The 17858-nt window shown below is 37.9% G+C and overlaps 2 protein-coding genes across 3 annotated transcripts; one reads left to right on the top strand and one right to left on the bottom strand.

Moving 5' to 3' along the window:
* Positions 1 to 416: 416 nt before the first annotated feature.
* Positions 417 to 9547, top strand: drc10 (dynein regulatory complex subunit 10). Of its 2 annotated transcripts, none has more exons than XM_084728009.1 (5): positions 417 to 1810; positions 5697 to 6285; positions 7004 to 7216; positions 7324 to 7395; positions 8809 to 9547. In XM_084728009.1, exons 2-5 carry the CDS (start codon positions 5698 to 5700, stop codon positions 9094 to 9096), a joined length of 1161 nt encoding a protein of 386 aa, XP_084584135.1. In that variant the 5' UTR covers positions 417 to 1810; position 5697; the 3' UTR covers positions 9097 to 9547. The 2 variants fall into 2 exon arrangements, with proteins under 2 accessions (XP_084584135.1, XP_084584136.1); XM_084728010.1 differs by lacking the exon at positions 417 to 1810 and adding an exon at positions 4541 to 4777.
* Positions 9548 to 10489: 942 nt separating this feature from the next.
* Positions 10490 to 17230, bottom strand: cfap73 (cilia and flagella associated protein 73). Its single transcript, XM_084729436.1, has 6 exons — positions 17054 to 17230; positions 15246 to 15338; positions 14938 to 15132; positions 12707 to 12928; positions 11007 to 11150; positions 10490 to 10921 (listed from the first exon to the last, which is right to left on the bottom strand). The coding sequence occupies exons 1-6, from the start codon at positions 17069 to 17071 to the stop codon at positions 10805 to 10807; spliced, it is 789 nt and encodes a 262-aa protein (XP_084585562.1). The 5' UTR covers positions 17072 to 17230; the 3' UTR covers positions 10490 to 10804.
* Positions 17231 to 17858: the final 628 nt, after the last annotated feature.

Raw genomic sequence — 17858 nt, forward strand, 5'->3', positions numbered from 1 at the left:
CCGTGTTTGCACTGATGTCACATTGTCTATTACGCCTTCTTCCTGCCACAGACAGGATACAGACACGAGACAGATACACCACAGGAGGACTTAATCCTGCGCTACCACAGGAACTTCGACTGACTTCAAAAGACACAGGAGACATCTAGTTATCTAACAACTAGAGGTGTCACAGTTACAAGAATGAATGGAAAATCAATCAAAATTAGCTTTCAATTTTAGTAACTGAAATAAAAGTCAGAATCTGTGATTTTCCCAGTATTTTTTTTCTGTCCACCCCTGCCTACTTGTGCTGTCTGGTGCATGTCTGAAGAAATAAACAGCACTTTAAAGATGAAAGAGTATAGTTTACCGAATGTGTGTTATACATCATACAGACTAAATGATTAAAGAAGACTTTAAATATGTTAATGACAGTTGTCAGGACATAAAATAAATGATCTGTTGATTTTTACAGATCAAGACTCACCATTCTAACAATGACATAGCTGTCAGAGCAAAAAAAAAACTTTAAATAGAAAAATCGAATCATAACCTTAAAATCAAAAGTCAAATCGTGGATTTGGAGACAGGTGACACCCCTGCTAATAACATTGTCGGACATAACACAAAATTAGATTGACTATCTTTTAAACCTGCACTGTCTTCAAAACAAACTCAGAAGTACAACTGAAAAAGATGAAATCCAGATGAACTCTGTAATAATCTTAATTTACAGATTCAAGCAGGTTCTCTCGTAAAGATAACTTTCTTTCTTGAATAAACAATCCCTCCATGTGTCTTTCTGCAGCTGCATATTTCAGTTCTGTGTGAGTCTATCTGGGCACTCTTCCCACACACTGTACATCACATGTTTCTGCTTCAGGCACGACTCCTTGGAATTAAAAAGGTAGTGGAGACCATACGAGTCTCTGAAGTGCAGTCACAGACATTTCCTCTCCACCATGACAGCAGCAGATGAAGTGTGAAGATCAAATTCCAGTCCAGCGGTGGCCTGGCTGTTAACCTGACAGAAGTACACCACCCCGTGTCTGCCGTGCGCTATTCCAGCCCTTCATTTGTTTGAGAACAATAACATGTTTGGAGCTCCCGGTCAAAAACACAGACGGGTCAGCCTCCCAGAAACACAAACAAGCTCAGCAGTCATGACCGTTTCTCCCAGGATGAAATAAATCTAGTTCTGTGGTGATCTGAAGGGCCACCGGCAATAAAAACTGAACTCCACACTTCTGTCCAAGCATGTGATTTGTCACGGAGGTGAGACAATGCAGCCTTCTCCTTTCTTCTTTCTCAGCGTCCAGGTTCAAACTCCCTCTTTTTTTTCCAGAAAGCTCCCGCAGCAATCAGAAAGAACAGTATGATACGTCCTCCTCGGCCACCACTCCCAGATATCCTGAGAGAAAAAAAACTTCTCCTCTTCCTGTTCACCTCCAGAGCCAGAGAAAATGATCCAGTATGCTCACACACACGGACACACGTACACACACAGGCTGCAGACATTCACACACACAACACACACATGCTGCCCCATGAACACCAGGGAGGGGCTGAGGGGCGCACGGTCTGCTGAGGCAGCAGGTTCTCAGATGGGTCATTTTGTAGCTTATATGTGAGGCATACAAAGGCAGCAGGATTACTATGTTGAGTTGATGCATGGATACCCATACGTACTGCACACACAGACACACACACGTGATCTCAGAGCTCGGTGGACAGTCTCCATTAAAGTAGTGTGACATGGACGTGCAGCTTGTATCCAGATTACTGTCAGCAACATTAAACGTCTTCAGACCGCACAAGTGCACATCTGGTGAGTATGTGAGCCTTAACTTTTTACCACAACAGGTACTAACATAATTACATATACAACATATACTAAATTACTAAATACTCTTCCATTTACAGCAAGACACGATAGGGCTGGGTACCGAACCTTGTTTATTTTGGCACTAACCAAATTCCTTCCAACACTATCGCGTATCGAAAAATGCCTTGTCATTGGATACCAAATTTCTATACCTAAGGAATAAATCACCATGTGTTTTTTTTTTTTTTTGGTAAAACTGCTTTGAGTGGAAAAATTCAAAAAAAAAGCAGAAGCAGACAACTTAGGTTTAACCACACTGTGGTAAATATGTTTAGATTTTTATGTTATTATACTACTTTAAGTGTGCAATAAGGAGCTGCCAAATGAAAATAAACATTTGTGCAGTAATGTACAATGTAATTTTGTCAAAATAGACTTAAAAAAATTGCTGTCAATGAAAAACTAAAAGATTCCCACACTCTCCCGCACTTGCAAATTCAAGATTTATTATCAGCGCTTCATTGTGATGTGTGAAGGTCATCACACTGTAATTTTGTTCATAAAACTTGAATTTGCAAGTGCAGAGGATGGTGTAGAGTCTTTCAATAAAAACCTCGTACATTACGTTTAAGTCCACCGAGGGGTGGACGGGGAAAACTTATTTGGACACATGTTCTTGGCAACAACAATAAACCAATGTCTAATACGCCGGTCTCTTTGGATGCGGTGACCCACTTATTTTCACATGTGCTCACCTTCACACAGGTAAATCATTATATGTCGATTATTCTTTCTCAGACAGGTTTCCATCACAGGCAAGTATCCATTTAACAGTTTCAGTTCCAATACATTGTCCAACAAACTTCCATGCTGCCACACACGGTCAAAAAACTGTTTGCTTGCCCCTGTCCACACACCTGCTGCTCATCATCTTCACCTTATATTACCTGTGTTTGTGCCCTAGTGCTCCACCCCGTGTACAAACAACAAAACTGCATTTCTATTTACATATAATTATCTCTAATTAATTAACCAAGAAACAAAAGAAATAAAAAATATTACTGTGGCTCCAACAGATGGTGTGCGGGAATCTTTGCTTTTTACTGTCGACTCTTCTCCTATGGACCTATCTACTTACAGGTGTGCTAAAGTTTTGCTCTTTGAATAAAACTGTTATTGAAAAAAGTCATAGCATCGCAACCGGTACTAGTATTGAACGTTTTTTTAACAATACCCAGCCCTACCATACAAAGAGGATACAAAATTTACTTTTTTGTCCACCAACCAATATGGGACAGTAAGTGAATGCTCTATAAAATGCTCATCACAATTTCCCACAGCCTTAAGTGACATCTTCAAATAGCTTATTTTATTGAACCAACAGTCCAAAACACAAAGACTATTCATTCACTATTATAAATGACAAAGAAAAGCAGAAAATTCTGACATATAAAGAGTTGAAAGCAACTTGATAAATGACAAACAAATCGTTGGCAACGATTTTCTTTAATCATTACAGCTCTAATCTTGTTAAATCTGTTTTTGAGAAGTGTTAATTGAATTTTATTTCATTTTAGAGACAGTAGTTTGCATAGTGAATTTAATATTTTGTCCACCTCAAGTAAAAATTAGAAACACTAATCAGTAGAATACAGCCAAACCAAGCTGAATAAACACCTAAAACACTTGCAACAAAAAATGAAAGTTTATGAAAGCAGGGGTTGTTGAAATGCTGATACCGTTGGACTCCATAAGTTTTAGCTTTGTGTACCAAATACTGGCAACTGTATATCTAATATCATGCAATAATAGTAGCAATAACATGAGCAAGGCCAGCGGTTAAGACCCCAGCCTTACAGAGTTCACAAAGGTCCAGTATGGCTGATGGTGGGACATGACAGTAAAAACTTACTCTCGTCTCTGCACTCAGTCTCCTCGGTAAGCAGACCGCTGTTTGCTTCGTCCCAGGTTAAGATGAGAGGCACATCGTCGTCAGACTCCATACTAACAGATAAACAGGCTGCAACCAGCCTTGATTTGATAACGTTTAATTAAACTTAATCTAGCGTTAAGCTACTCACTAACTAAACAAGTGCATGGTTTGTTCTGCAAACCGCAAGACGACTGCGCATCTTGGCTGCTAAAAGCTAATGCTAACAAAACGAATACTTCTGTACGCCGTGCTAACTGAGCTGTAAGCTAACTGTTACAAGCTGAAACGTCTCCGGTGAGATAACACAGTGACTAGGTTAACGTCTTTCAAGTTGTGTGAAGTGGGCAAGGCCTGTCGGTTGCAGATTTGGTCTTTGTCCTGTCACAGATGGCATCTGTCACCGAATCAACTGGTTCACCGTCACTCGGGCTAACAGGCTGAGACAGTCCATCTGTGTCCATCACGGCATCATCATCATCATCACCGCACACACGACCGTTAGTAGGCTTACAACCGGAAAAAATGCTCAGCGATTTCAGATAACATGTAAACGATAACCGAATACAACTGTTGTTTATCTACATTAATATTCACCAGAGACACTTGTTAACGACACTACAAAAGCTCTACAGATACAGAGTACAGCTAGATCAACAAACATTTACGACACTGAAACAATTCACGGCAGGATGGGTTGCCAGGTCAGTGGGACAAAACCGACCCAAAATCAGACGAGACGATAACACTTCTAACTCCACGGGAAAACTGCGGACCTGGCAACCTTTGCGACAGTGGCCAAATTTTCTAAATTCAAGTCAATGAGTCGATGAATCAAAAAAAAATGTAAAAACGCTTAAATGATGAGTATTCATTCATTCATTTGTGTGTTTATTCACTTATAAAAATTAAAATACTCATACATTTATTTTCTTTATCGTACGTCATTGGTTTGATACGGCCACGCGCATTGGTGGTATCCTAGCAACAGAGGAAAAAACATTTTCGGCTCGCAGACAACACGTTGAACAAGTCGACTGGTAAGTTTGCTATTAGCTACAAATACAGAGCAATACCAGAGTCATATATGTTGGAAAATAAAATGCCGATGGCTTGAGGCTACAGTATATGTCATAAGATTGTACAGAGGTTTGGCTCCCAACCTGGGGTTCCCTCAGGGGGGCACCAGAAATCACAAGGAGTCCCCAAGACTCAGGCATAGAAATTGTCAAAATTCGATTTGCACGTTAACTAAAATCACAAATTATGCAAAAGTCTGTAAACAAAACAATTTAAAAAGATACATTTCTTTTATCCTCAATTAAAAACAGTAGGCAAATTTGTAGGCTACTTTGGAGGCCACACCTCTGTGACCTCTGTGACCTCTGAAGCTCTGTGATAATGAATCACTATTGTTCTTGTGGTATGAATGAACATGTGTAAGCCTGCTCTGTTGGGTTGTTAAAAAATGTTCTAAGTTGATTCATTCATTGTCTGTAACTGCTTATTCCGTAAGGGTCGCGGGCTGCTGGAGCCTATCCCAGCTGACATTGGGCGAGAGGCGGGGTACACCCTGGACAAGTCACCAGTTCATCGCAGGGCTTGTTCTAAGTTTATAGTAGAAAAGAGACATTTACCAAAGGTAAAGGTTCTAAAAATGGAAACAATTAAATTGATGTATGTTTTGGACAGTTAAGCTTTGGAATTGATCACTTACTCTTTTGGTGTATGTGCACGTGTGTGCAGGCTGTGGGGGCTCAGCTTTCCTTAGATACAAGGAGTGGATGCTCCAACTAAACGGTAACCAGTGCACTGATGGATTAATTGTTGCAGCTCTATTATGTTGTGAAACTGTGCCTCAAATCATATGTGTTTTACTCAGATTTTTTAATGTGTACAAGATTTGCAAATATTCCAAGAGTACAACATTTTTTGTATGGTTTACTCTCTTCTTGACAGGATGTCTTCAAAGAAAGTACCAGTACTGGCAAAGACAATGGCAGAGATGCAACTGGAGGATCCTCGACAGGCGCATGACATGCCACAGATGAAGTTGCTCTCTTCTTACACTCAACGCATCTCCAGCATAATTGAAAACTGCATCGCTCGAGTTAAACTTGCAGCAAATCTGCCTGCTATCCTCCAGTGGATCAGTGTGTCCGGTGTTGATGAAAAGTTCAGCAGGGCAATAGACAGGTATAATGTATTAGTTGGAAGACTAGAGTCAAGTGGGGAACAGAAGGATGAAGATGGCACAAGGGCTCAGCTTAAGAGGGACTTCAAGAACTCTGTCAGGGATCTGCTCAGGCTTATCCGAGACCATCCTGATGTCATTTCTGGTTGGGAGGCGCAGCCAGGTATCGAATTAGGAGAGGGCGAGCGCACAGTAATCAGAGTGCTCGAGGAATTTCACAGCCTTATGGTGGAAAGGTTGATGACCAATGAGGAGCCAGAAGAAAGTCTCACTAAGAGGGAGGAATCTCATCTGAAGAAACTTATTTTAGGAGAAGAAAAGATGGCTGCATCTATTAAGGAAATAGATGGAGAGGTGAGAAGTCCACAGGTTCCCAACTTGTGGGTCCAGACCCCTACTAGAGGTCACCAAAGCTTCACGGGGGGGAAGACGGTCTTCTTGAATTTGTAAGAAATTTCAACTGGTAAATCCCGACCGCCAACTTTGTCTCAACCGCAGCATTAAGATAAAAACTCTCATAGCATAAAGACAAGGCAAGCTATATTCACAGAGCTTTCACTTTCAGCTGAACAGCCTCATCCTGCATTAGACAAGAACGCAGTTAAAACAGCCAATGATCTAATAGATCAATGGTAAGGCGTCAGGGAGAAGAAAACAATGAATGTGAAAAAAAGAAGCTTGTTAATTATTTATGAAATTTTAAAAGAAACAGAATACATACAGGATTTCATAAAAAAAAGTTTCTAAAAATATCAGGAAATCTTACCTCTGATGCACCATTTACAGGAAATGATTTGCTCAAGATTTATCCAAATCACTCATTTTACACAAACTTCCTGCAGTTATTGCATTCACAATTTGGATTAACTGTACAGTTAATCAGTATTTCTGTGCTGTTATTGCTATGCATTGACTTTAATCTGAAATATCCATAAAATATGTCACTTAGTTGGGGGTCATTTACTCAATGATAGAAAAGGTTGGGAACCTCAGAAAAACGGAAATTTATCACTTAAGTCAATGTATCCTCTGCTCTCTCCTCTCCTCTCCTTTGTTTCTGTTTGTGTAACAGATTGCTCAGAAAGCTTGTGAGCTTGAAGAGTTGAATTCGAAGGAAAAAGCCCAACAAGCAGCCATGGCAGCTCTTAAAGACGAGCAGAGTCATTCGGTTATGAAGACATCAGATGCGGAGTTCTGCAGCATCCAGCAGGAAATTGATCGAGTGAAAGTTCAGCTCAACACTTTGATCCTTAAAAACAAAGAGGAAGAGAGAATGCCCATGGAGGTAAGTTTGGTGCATCTACCATTTCACATTTTGGTCGCTGCAACATATTAATTTTTCATTAAAAAGAAAAAAGACATATCAACTGTCATTGTATTTCCCCTTGGCAGAAAAATAAAAAAGTGGAGGAACAGATTGAAGACTTGCTCCAGAACTTTGACAAGGAAATGGAGGAAATGACGGTAAAAACTCTGACAGAACAAAAGCACCAAAAGTTCCTGGAAAAGATACTTAATGTTTACTCTGGATACTTCATGTTTGTTGAGACTATATTCAGCCTGTTTAACACGATAGTTTAAGTTCATGACCTAAGATATTGTAGTTAAATGTCACACCAAATGCGACACTACATCCAAAAATCAACAATACATAATTTTCCTTTTACCTGTAGTTCCATTTATCTATACAGATTGTTTAGGTGTGAGTAACCTAGTTTTGGAAAGATCAGCCTTCTCTTTAATATGATGAACTACAACCTTGCTTCTGCTCATGGACGAGAAGCGGGTGCTCATGACAGCATGGGGCTGAGATACGTTTGGCAGGCGTAGCTTAGTACAAAACAAAGTATAGACATTGCCTTTGAGTTTTTTTTATTTTTTTAAAAACTATAATAATAACTACTAGCTCTGAAAGCAGAAGTCGAGGAAAAATAAGCAGACATATGTGTACAACTATCATACAGTTCATTTAAAATGAAATATATAACAATAAAGGTTGTTTCAGTTTGTGTAGTCTTCAAATCCAAAATGTACTTAAAGATGAAATTACATTTTTCTAGCCTGCTACTATTAATGTTACCAGCTACAACCACTGCTGATAAAGGCTATATTGAGATCATAAACATATAATATGAATAAAATGTTTATTATAATACATGCATGGGCTAGATTAGTGTTTACCAATTTTTTTTTCTGGGGACCTGCTTTTTAAAAATGACAAACCATCATGACCCAATTCACAGTAGGCCTTATCAATGTGCCATTTCCGCATCACCATATATCATGAATGTTAAATATTTTATAAATAATATATAAATATAATAAAAAGAAACATTTGTAAATACATTTAGGCTGAGTTTTCCCTCTCATCAAGAAAACAAACCTAAAAATGTTGCGACAACTCAAAACTTCAAGGCAACTTACTGTAATAGATTTTGATTTTTGAATCAAACTCAAACTCTTAAGTTTTAAAATAAACTAAGAAAAAAAAAGTTTTGACGACATAGTTGAGATAATTTACTTTTTTTTTTACTTTTTTAAATAAAGTTAAATCTTTGAAAGTTAGAAACTAAAGAAAAAAGTATTTGAAAAATTGTTCACTACATTAGCTAGCTTAAGATGCGATTATGTTGCTTTTAGAAGTAATCCAGCAACATATCAGCCAATTCACAGATGAACATCTGCTGATTTTGTGAAACTATATTCAGGATATTGTGTTTAGGCATCATCCTGCTATAATATTCATCTATGAATACTGAATGATCTAATATAAATGGGCCTTCTTTCTGTCATATTTCTGAGTTAACTACTTTTATCTTCTACTGTATCTTCTCTTCTTCACTGCTCATCACTGTCCAAAACCATCACCTGTGTCAGGCCAAACTGGACGCAAATAAAACAGAGCTGGAAAGAGAGGAGGAGGAGCTGAGGCAGCTGGAGACGCCCTTCTCTGCCCTAGAGGTGGAGTACAACCAGATCGTGGAGAGGCGTCGGCTGGCGGAAGAGAAGAGGAGGCAGGAGCTGATGGATCTGGAGCTGAAGACCAAAGCTGCTATTATTGCCCAGGCCTGGTGGAGAGGATACAGCACTCGCAAGGCCTTGAAGAACAAGGACAAAAGTAAGAAGTCCCAAAAGGGGAAAGGCAAAAAGACCAAGAAAAAATAGTGACCAATTTCATTATTCTGGTGCGTCACTGACACACTGTAGAGAGTCAATAGTTTGAGATGCTCTAATACCTTATTTTCTCAAACTGTGGTACCTGAACCAGCGGAGGTATGCAAAAACCCCTCTAGTGGTACATGAATGAATGTCAGGATTTTGCTTTTTAATTTTTTGTAATTTAAAAACATGAAATACTATGAAAATACTTGAAAATTTTTGAATGAAAAGACATAAAAGTTTAGATAATTGAAATGTAATTTAGAGTAAGTTTTTGAACTGTCTGTGGCTGAATGTGTTACTTATATAAATATGTAAGTTACTGTATTTTAAGACGCACTTTTTGAGAAACAGTTTTATACAAAAACCAGCCAGTTGTGCAAATTCCACTATACCAGATGTTCTGTGTTTTGTCATGTATGTGTTGTTCTTTTAATAAAATAGTTTCAGTTTTAAACTGGTATTGTTTATTATTATTGTCAGCGACAGAATGTAATAGATTACCACGCTTTTTAGAGCAACATTTAATATCTGAATTAGTGGCTGACCAATATGGGTGTTTCGACGGCCGATGTTAAGACAGCAGGGTGGCCAATTACTGATATTTAATGCCGTTATCAAAACAAAGAAAAGTCGTGTAATTACGTTATTCTATGCACCTAATATACTTAGCAACCAAGATCAACCTCATTTGCTAAGATTACATTTTAATCACAGAAGTTCATAGGAAACAACATTGGTGGGTTTACACTGAAAACAGATCAACAAGTTTAAAAAATGCAGTGATTTACCACATACCCACCAGTGTGGGGAAAAATAAACATAAACAAAAGAACTTTGTTACAGTTAGAAACGGCTGAAAACTATATAAACATACAGAACAATAAAAACTATTCTTTCAGTGGCCACAGGGTGGCAGTACAGGACCTTGTGTCACATGTAGACAGTATAATACATTGACCTGGCAGTGATGGAGACAGGAGGCGCTGGGGAGTGAAACATCAAGAGAGTAACTTATCTGATATTGCAACATGACACAGTATTTAACAAGTTAAAATTACTGTCTGAACTATCACAACATATTATCACATTATTACCCTGGAAATCAGAATAAGGATCTACATTAACGTCCTACTAACCATTCACTAAACCTGTTTATTTAAGTTTAGAAACATTGACGTTATTAGCCGACCTCCCAGCATGCACTACATTTATGTTTAACTCTTCCTTTCTCTACTTTCAATACATTACAAGAGATTGCCATGTAGCACAGGTTAAAAAATAGGCATTTGGTAAATAATGAAAAACAAAAAACTCAAATCATAATTGCCCTCTTCACTGACAAAGTTGAGAAAACTTTTTTTTTTTTTTTGTTCATAGTCTTTAGAAGATTAACTATTAACCATTATTCACCTTGTTTATAAAACTCAAACAATATTTTTATTTACTAGAAAAGTAAATTATCTCAAGATCCAGAGTGGCTGCTGATTTTACACTCTACCTTGATATTTCTACATCACTGACAGACAGTTAATATACAGTAATTACCAAGTAGATCCAGTCAGGAATCCTCGTCAAAATGATTGATCAGTTGTTGATTTGTTATTGTCTGTTAAGAGTTCAGTTAACAGAGTTTTACATATATTACATCACATTAAAGAGATTTACATTTAAAACAACTACCAAACTTTAAATCCACCATTCAATGCCGGTTCTATGAATTCCACTTTTTGGCCTTGCCTTTTTTCTGTTCTTCTCCTTTCTGTTCTTCGCTCTGTCCTGTTTGATACCTCTTCACGATGTTGTGGTGGTCCTCGATGAACCGCTGGATCTAAAAGAAAGAGACGGTAGGAAACAGTAAATTAATCGTTTTCTGTTGCTCTGTCTTCATCTCTGCTCGGTCGGGGTGTACATACCTTGTCCAGCTGTTTCTCCGTGTCATTGATATCCACCCCCTCATCTTCTGTCTTTTCATAGAGGTTGAGGGTCGCCATCTTGATCTGTCCCAGTAGGAGTGTTTTCTTTGCTGCGGTTTCCTGGATGTGCTTCCACTTCCTCTCCTGTATGTAGACAGACGGGGACAACCAACTTTGATCAAGGAAATTCAACAAAGACAGGACGGGACGGGACATCACAAACAAACCAGACATCAGAAACTGAACTCTAAATAGTATCCAAATATGATTATAAACATACTTTACAGGGTTCATGGGATGTCATATTGTTCACAAAATCTGTATTATTCCTTCTCTCTTCTTTTTATTTCCATTTATTTGCTTTTTTTTTTTTTTTTTTGGGCTCATAAGGTTGCTGAACCTCGACCTGAGCAACTGAAGCAACCCCAGATCATAACACTGCCCCCACTGGGCTTAATGGGAACATCACTTAATCTGCCTCTCTTCTTACCCTGATGCCCCCATCACTGTGGAACAGGGTAAATCTGGACTCATCAGACCACATGACCCTTTTCCACGGTCCACAGTCCAATCTTTATGCTCTCTAGAAAACTGAAGCCTTTTCTCTGATTATCCTCACTGATAAGTGTTTTTCTTAAGGCTACACAGATGTTTAGTCTCAATCCCTTGAGTTCTCTTCACATTGTTTGTGTGGAAATGCTTTTACTTTTACTATTAAACTCAGCCATGAGTTCTACTGTTGATTTTTACAATTTGATTTGACCAAACGTTTCAGTGATCTCTGATCATGATCATTCAAGATTTTTTTCCAACCACATTTCTTCCTGGAAGATGATGGTTCTCCACTATCCTTCGAGGTTTTAATGATGCGTTGGACAGTTCTTAATCCAGTTTTTGTAGTTTCATCAGTCTCCTTAGTTGTTTTCTTTGCTTGATGCAGGACAATAATTTGACTCTTCTGAAAAAGAGTCACATCTTTTCCTCAGCCACAGGAAATGTCTTCTGACATGGTTGTTTAAGAAATGAGAAGCTGCTCACTGCATCATTTAGGGTTCAATAACATGTTGTCAGCTGAAACACATTAATCACTGCAGTAATTATCCAGTGGAAGGATCTGACATGATTTTTTTTTTTTTTTTTTTTTTTTTTTTGGCCATGTAGTGTACAATATACAGTATGTCTGATGTTTAACAGGTGAGGGTTGGTTCAAACCAAAGAACAATTAATAATCAGAGGAGGTTTGTGAAAGTTTCATTTGAATACATGATATTATCATAACATTAGCTAAATATGAATATAATCATCTTTGGATACTTTTTAGTGAGTTAGCAAACAATGTAAAGCTGAGATTTAACATTTAATTTACTAAAGACAGATTAGTGTTTAATTGTGCAACTTAATTTAAAATCTGGATTTAAATCTGGTTCTGATAAATTCAGATTAGAACTAATGTTTATCGTAGTTTATCTTTTTTTAGAGGCATTTCTTCATCAGAGGTCATAGATATGTTGGGTTGTAGACTGCTGGAACCAAAGTATGGCAGCAGAGCATTAGATGGTTAGTTTATGCTGTAAAGACCCTTCCGTCTTTTTTTAGTTTCCCTGAATTTCATACGTAAGATGGCAGTTCAGTCTTTAAGCAACATGTGATCAGGTCCAAGCTCTGATGGCGGCTTTTGAGGCGTGGCTTATGTCTGGTACCCATGTTAGAGTTTCAGAGCACGTCTCCTCCAGGTCAGTCTCCAGCTGGGCCAGCTGGTTTTTCTTGTGCAGCCGCAGCAAACGATGCTGGTCCTCCATCATCAGCAGTCTTTTCCTCTGCTGGTCGATCTTCTCCTGCGCCTCAGTGTCCTTCTGAATGAGCTGGTCTTTTAAGTGGAGAAGACGCTCTATATGATCGGCGAGCCGGTCAGCATCTTCAGACTGTAACACACACACACATTAATGATGTAACAGCAACATTAAACTTCATTATCTACTCTAAACATGTCACAGTTTGTCATAGACACCTGCTGCTAACATCATACAAATTATCAAACTTTTGTAAAATAAAACATTAACTTGTACGAACAAGACAGAGGTGCAATTTTACACAACAATGTGAGATATTTAATAAGTGTGGTCACTGTTTAGGCCGCCATCAAGTCAAGAGTCAAGATTAAGGGAGTCAAAATGAGCTTTGGACTCTTGGCACAATTTTTCAGTTAAAAACATTTCCTTATTCTGAAGGAGTTGTGTGAAGAAACCTGTTAGGCATTTTACATTTTCTGGGTTATTGCAGTTATGGACGTGCACCTATGATGTAAGTTGAACTTATTTATTATTTTATTTGACAAATAATCAGCCGACATACTTTTGTTTTTGTTAATTTGCTAATGCCAACATGTAGACATGAAGATTGTTATCAATGTGAGGGTGCGGCATCACAGAGTAAACTGTATTTGCATCTGTTTTAAGCTGCGCTGTCACCTGTTAAACTATATGGTTTTCATCCATGTAAAGTTGTGCTGTCGCCTGTTTTCATGTATGAGAAGCTGCTCCGACAGTGATGATGCTTTAAACTGTTATGATGCTCCAACACCACATTTTGTCAGGCTAGTTTATCACTATCTTGGCCTTGCTATTTTGACTTCTCCTCTATATCACTGCGGTGCATTTCACTGTTGTTGGTCGTTTTAAAATTGCATAATTTAGACAGAGCCTGGTTTGATAATCTTGCATTAGGGCCCGGTGCTGACTCGTTATGCCACTGTGCATGAACAAGGATTAATGTTAAGACCCAATTAAATCAGGGTTTAACTTAAAAATATGTTGCATAAAACTTTTAAATTATCTTAAAATTAAGACAGATTAAATACAAACTTCTCCTTATATAATGTAATGTCACAATGTAATGTTTTGTTCAGAAATCTCTCCCAACAGTGTGCAAATTCATTTTTCAATTTTATTTTATTATTTTATTTATTCATGTTTTTTTAATTTTGGTAAATGAGCATGTCCATATGGATTAATCTCTATTTAGTTTCTGTTTACATCAGTAAAGTTTACGAAATGATTTCCTAAACAGAGATTAGTTTCAAATTGTGCAACTGAATTTAAAATCTGGATGTACTCATTTTAAACTGAGTTTTGCTGAACCCAAGTCTGATTCGTCAGATGCACTCTGCGGGTATAAGCCTGTCATTGGTTGCTTGGTTTCAGTCGGCATTGTGGCGTCTGCTATCTACATTTTCAAAGTTGCTGGGAAAGACGACACCCTCCCAGCTGCACCTCGGACGCTAAACAAGGATGTAAACAAGCTAGCAGTTGTTACCTTTTCTTTTGGGGTGATTTGGCCAGGACTCACCTCCAGATGTGCAAATGTTCCACCAAAACAAGTTCCCTCTTGACACTATTTTGCAGCAGCACCATCGCTGCATCCTGGGCTTAACTCTGTGTGATCAGAACTGATCTTAATAAAGGTAGAATAAGTAGGATTTGTCAGTTACTGCTTGTAAACGCATCAGACAGATAGTTGATTGTTCAGTCTCAGTCCCAGGACGTCAAATACTAACGTTTTGGGTTGATAAAGTGTCCCGAACACAGCGAAACAAGGAGATAATAAGAGGGTATGGGTGCAGATGCAGCTGCTGCCACACGCTTCTAAGGTTTGTGGGTGATGACTGAGAGGGATTATTCCATGGGAAAAGTCTGCTTTGCCTTTCAATTAATCTTTGTTGTTGAAATTCAATCCGCGAGCAGCAAAAAGATGAGTTAAAAGTATCTTGTTACTTTGAAAACTATAGGAACTGATGTGTAAGGTGGTACTATGTGTTTTAAACAGGCTCTGAACTGACAGGTGGTTTAGTAAAATGGATAAATATTATATTATAACGAACTATGCCTTAGATTTAGTCACATGTTGCCCGGCCATATGTACAACCTTGCATTACCTGAGTCATTTTGACCATTCGCTCCATGAAGTCCCGATATGGAGTGTGTCTCTCCACCTGACGCAGTAGCTCCTGTTTCCTCTCCACCAGTCGAACAGTCTCCTCCGTCAGCCTCTTAATCTCTATGGCCTTCAGCAGACACTCCTGCCTCGCCCTCTCTGCTTTCTCAGCCCACGAATTAATATTATATTCATCCTACTCAGAGGGACAGAGAAGGTTTTAGTTATAGTGTTGCTGCCCGGTGAAACTGAAATTCAACATGTAAGGTGTGATGCGGGAGCTGTGTGTGAAGTGGTCCCCTGCTGTACCTTCAGAAATACGTCAAATCTCGAGCGTGACTCAGCCACTTCCTGAATCTTCTTCTCCAACTCCTCCATCTGTTGTTTCAAACTCTCTTTAAGCTGCATTAAAACACACACGGCAGATTAGCTACTTAGAAATATTTATGATGCACGGACAGTGAGCATTAAAGGAGTGGACTGTATTTTTTGAAGTGGGGTTGTATGAGGTGCTTATTGACAGTCAGTGTAAACAGGGTCAGCAGCAAAACTTATTTTAGCCAGTTTCAGTGTACGCAAGATTTAGAATATTTTCACCACAGACAGTCCTTTCTTATGAGAAATCGCCTTTACATAAACCAAATATCGCTGTTTCCAAACATACCAGACTCCTTTGGCAAAAACAGCTATTTTACCTCGCAGAACGCAGGAGCTGCTTGTGTACCACTGCCTCATTTGGTCAGTTTGTTGTGTTATTGTGTGACTTTGGTGAATCTGAACTAACCCTCTAAAACACTGAAGCCGCACAATAAAACATCCATACATCAATGCTGCCGCTGTATTGGCCAGGACAAGTCTGACCTCTGAACTAAAACTCAATGAAAAATTCTCAATAAAACTCAAACATGTAAGTGAACTAATGAGCAACACACATTTTGAGTGAGCAGGAGCTTTAAATGTGTGAACTTCCTGGTTTTACATTATAGTAAACTTAATATCTTTGAGTTTTGGATTATTGTTGAACAAAAAAACTTTTAAATGTTTATTTATTGAACTACACTGAATTATTTATATATTTATACTTACATGTGTATATATTTAATAGTTTATTTATTTAATTCAAGTTTTATTTAATTCCATCTTTGTTTATTTCATAGGGATATTTATTTATGTATGTATTTATTATCTATAATTTTTATTTATTTGTGGAAGCCCATTTCTGCCAGTGGAAGAAAAAAAAATATCCCCACTGTGAGTCAGAATTATGAAATTAAAAAAGTTATTATTATGAAATAAAAAGTTGATCTTAGGGTGCATGTTTGTTCAGTGACTATCAGCAAGTCATGTCTAGCTTTGTGTGTTTGGTTTGCTTATTTTAAGTTGAATGATCAATTATGAATAAAAAGTTAAAATTATAAGATAAAATGTCATAATTCTGTTGAAAGTATGAAATAAAGTCATTTATGAGATTAAACATCATATTCCAGAGATAAAAAGTTTAAATTATGAGAAAAAAAGGTTGAAATTATAAGATAAAAAGTCATTATGGGACAAAAAGTCGTAACTATTGGATTAAAAAGTCAAAATTATGAGATAAAAAGTCGATCTTAGGGCAAGTACTCGTGCAGTGACTGGCAGTAAGTCACGTCTAGCTTTGTGTTTGTTGAAAGAAAATATGAGATAAAAAGTTTAAATTAAGAGACAAAAAGTCATAATTATAAGATTCAAAGTCAAAATCATGAGATACAAAGCCAAAATTATTAAATAAAAAGTTTATATTATGAGATAAAATCATTTATGACATAAAAAGTCATAATTAAGAGATAAAAAAGTTCAAATTATGATATAAACAGTTGATTTAAAAAGGTCAGTTTTTATCTAATATTTTTGATTTTTTATCTCAAATGATTTTTAATCTTGTAATTGAATTCAACTTTTTACCTCATAATTTAGATTTTTTTTTTCATATATATATATATATATATATATATATATATATATATATATATATATATATATATATATATATATATCTTACCATGAGGATATTGTTTCTGTGTTTGGCGGAAATGGGCTTCCGTACATATTTGACCCTCCACACAGAGGGAAGTCCGCACCTGTCTGCGCTCCTCCATCTTTACGTCCAGCTCCTCCTCCTCTCGGCGGACCTCCAGCAGTCTTAAGATCGCGGCGGTCTCGGTTCTGTCACCGGATTCTGCCGTCGTCACGTCACGGCTGAGGCTGGACCCCGCTGCAGACAGACTCCTGTTCACACGTTAAAGCATGGCAGAAGTCAGCAGCTCAGATTGATTCTAGCAGAACTTCAGACGCTGAGAAAAAGCTCCTCATAAACTCACCGCTCCTCGCGGACGGAGCTGGCGTCCATCGCTTTCTGTTGTCCTGCAAGATTTTCAGGGTTAACGACCAGTTTAACTTTTCTTCCTCCTGCCGTCGTTGTTGTTTGACGGCGGTTTCCAAACTTTCTACAGCCCTTCGCCTCCAGCGTCCAGTCCCCCTCTGTTTGCATGGAAACGCAAACCAGGAACTTTTAAAGGGACAGTCCAACATTTCAGCGCAAAGGAAAAAAAAACACACCAACAACTTTCAAAACTCAATCTGTAGTCTCAAAATGATTAAAACTTACAAGGTTAGGCCACACCATAAACTTCTCAAAACAACGAGGCAAGCTCTTAAATTAGACTCCTGCAAATTAATTGCAAAAAACACCCCAAACATTGCAACATGCACTACATTTTCTTTCTTTTCTTTTTTTTTTTTTTTTTTTTTTAGAAAAACTGTTATGAAATCAGGGATTTTAGGGTGCAACAATCCTAAAAGAAAAAGCCTGCAAAATCCTGCACACTAGAACTCATGACCTCAGTATTTCTAAATTCCTGTTTACTGGACTTCCTGTTTGACTAA

The sequence above is a fragment of the Lutjanus erythropterus genome, chromosome 10, assembly GCF_056507025.1.
Source record: "Lutjanus erythropterus isolate fLutEry1 chromosome 10, fLutEry1.hap2, whole genome shotgun sequence".
In the NCBI taxonomy this organism is placed as follows: domain Eukaryota; kingdom Metazoa; phylum Chordata; class Actinopteri; order Lutjaniformes; family Lutjanidae; genus Lutjanus; species Lutjanus erythropterus.

What these genes read in the sequence shown, in the direction of transcription:
- drc10 (XM_084728009.1), top strand. Translation starts at nt 5,698, where the DNA reads ATGTCTTCAAAGAAAGTACCAGTACTGGCAAAGACAATGGCAGAGATG. An exon ending in AAGAGAGAATGCCCATGGAG is followed by an intron (nt 7,217 to 7,323) that starts GTAAGTTTGGTG and finishes TCCCCTTGGCAG; the next exon opens with AAAAATAAAAAAGTGGAGGA. An exon ending in AGGAAATGGAGGAAATGACG is followed by an intron (nt 7,396 to 8,808) that starts GTAAAAACTCTG and finishes CACCTGTGTCAG; the next exon opens with GCCAAACTGGACGCAAATAA.
- cfap73 (XM_084729436.1), bottom strand. An exon ending in GAATGGTCAAAATGACTCAG is followed by an intron (nt 12,929 to 14,937) that starts GTAATGCAAGGT and finishes TGTGTGTTACAG; the next exon opens with TCTGAAGATGCTGACCGGCT. An exon ending in CGGAGAAACAGCTGGACAAG is followed by an intron (nt 10,922 to 11,006) that starts GTATGTACACCC and finishes TCTTTCTTTTAG; the next exon opens with ATCCAGCGGTTCATCGAGGA.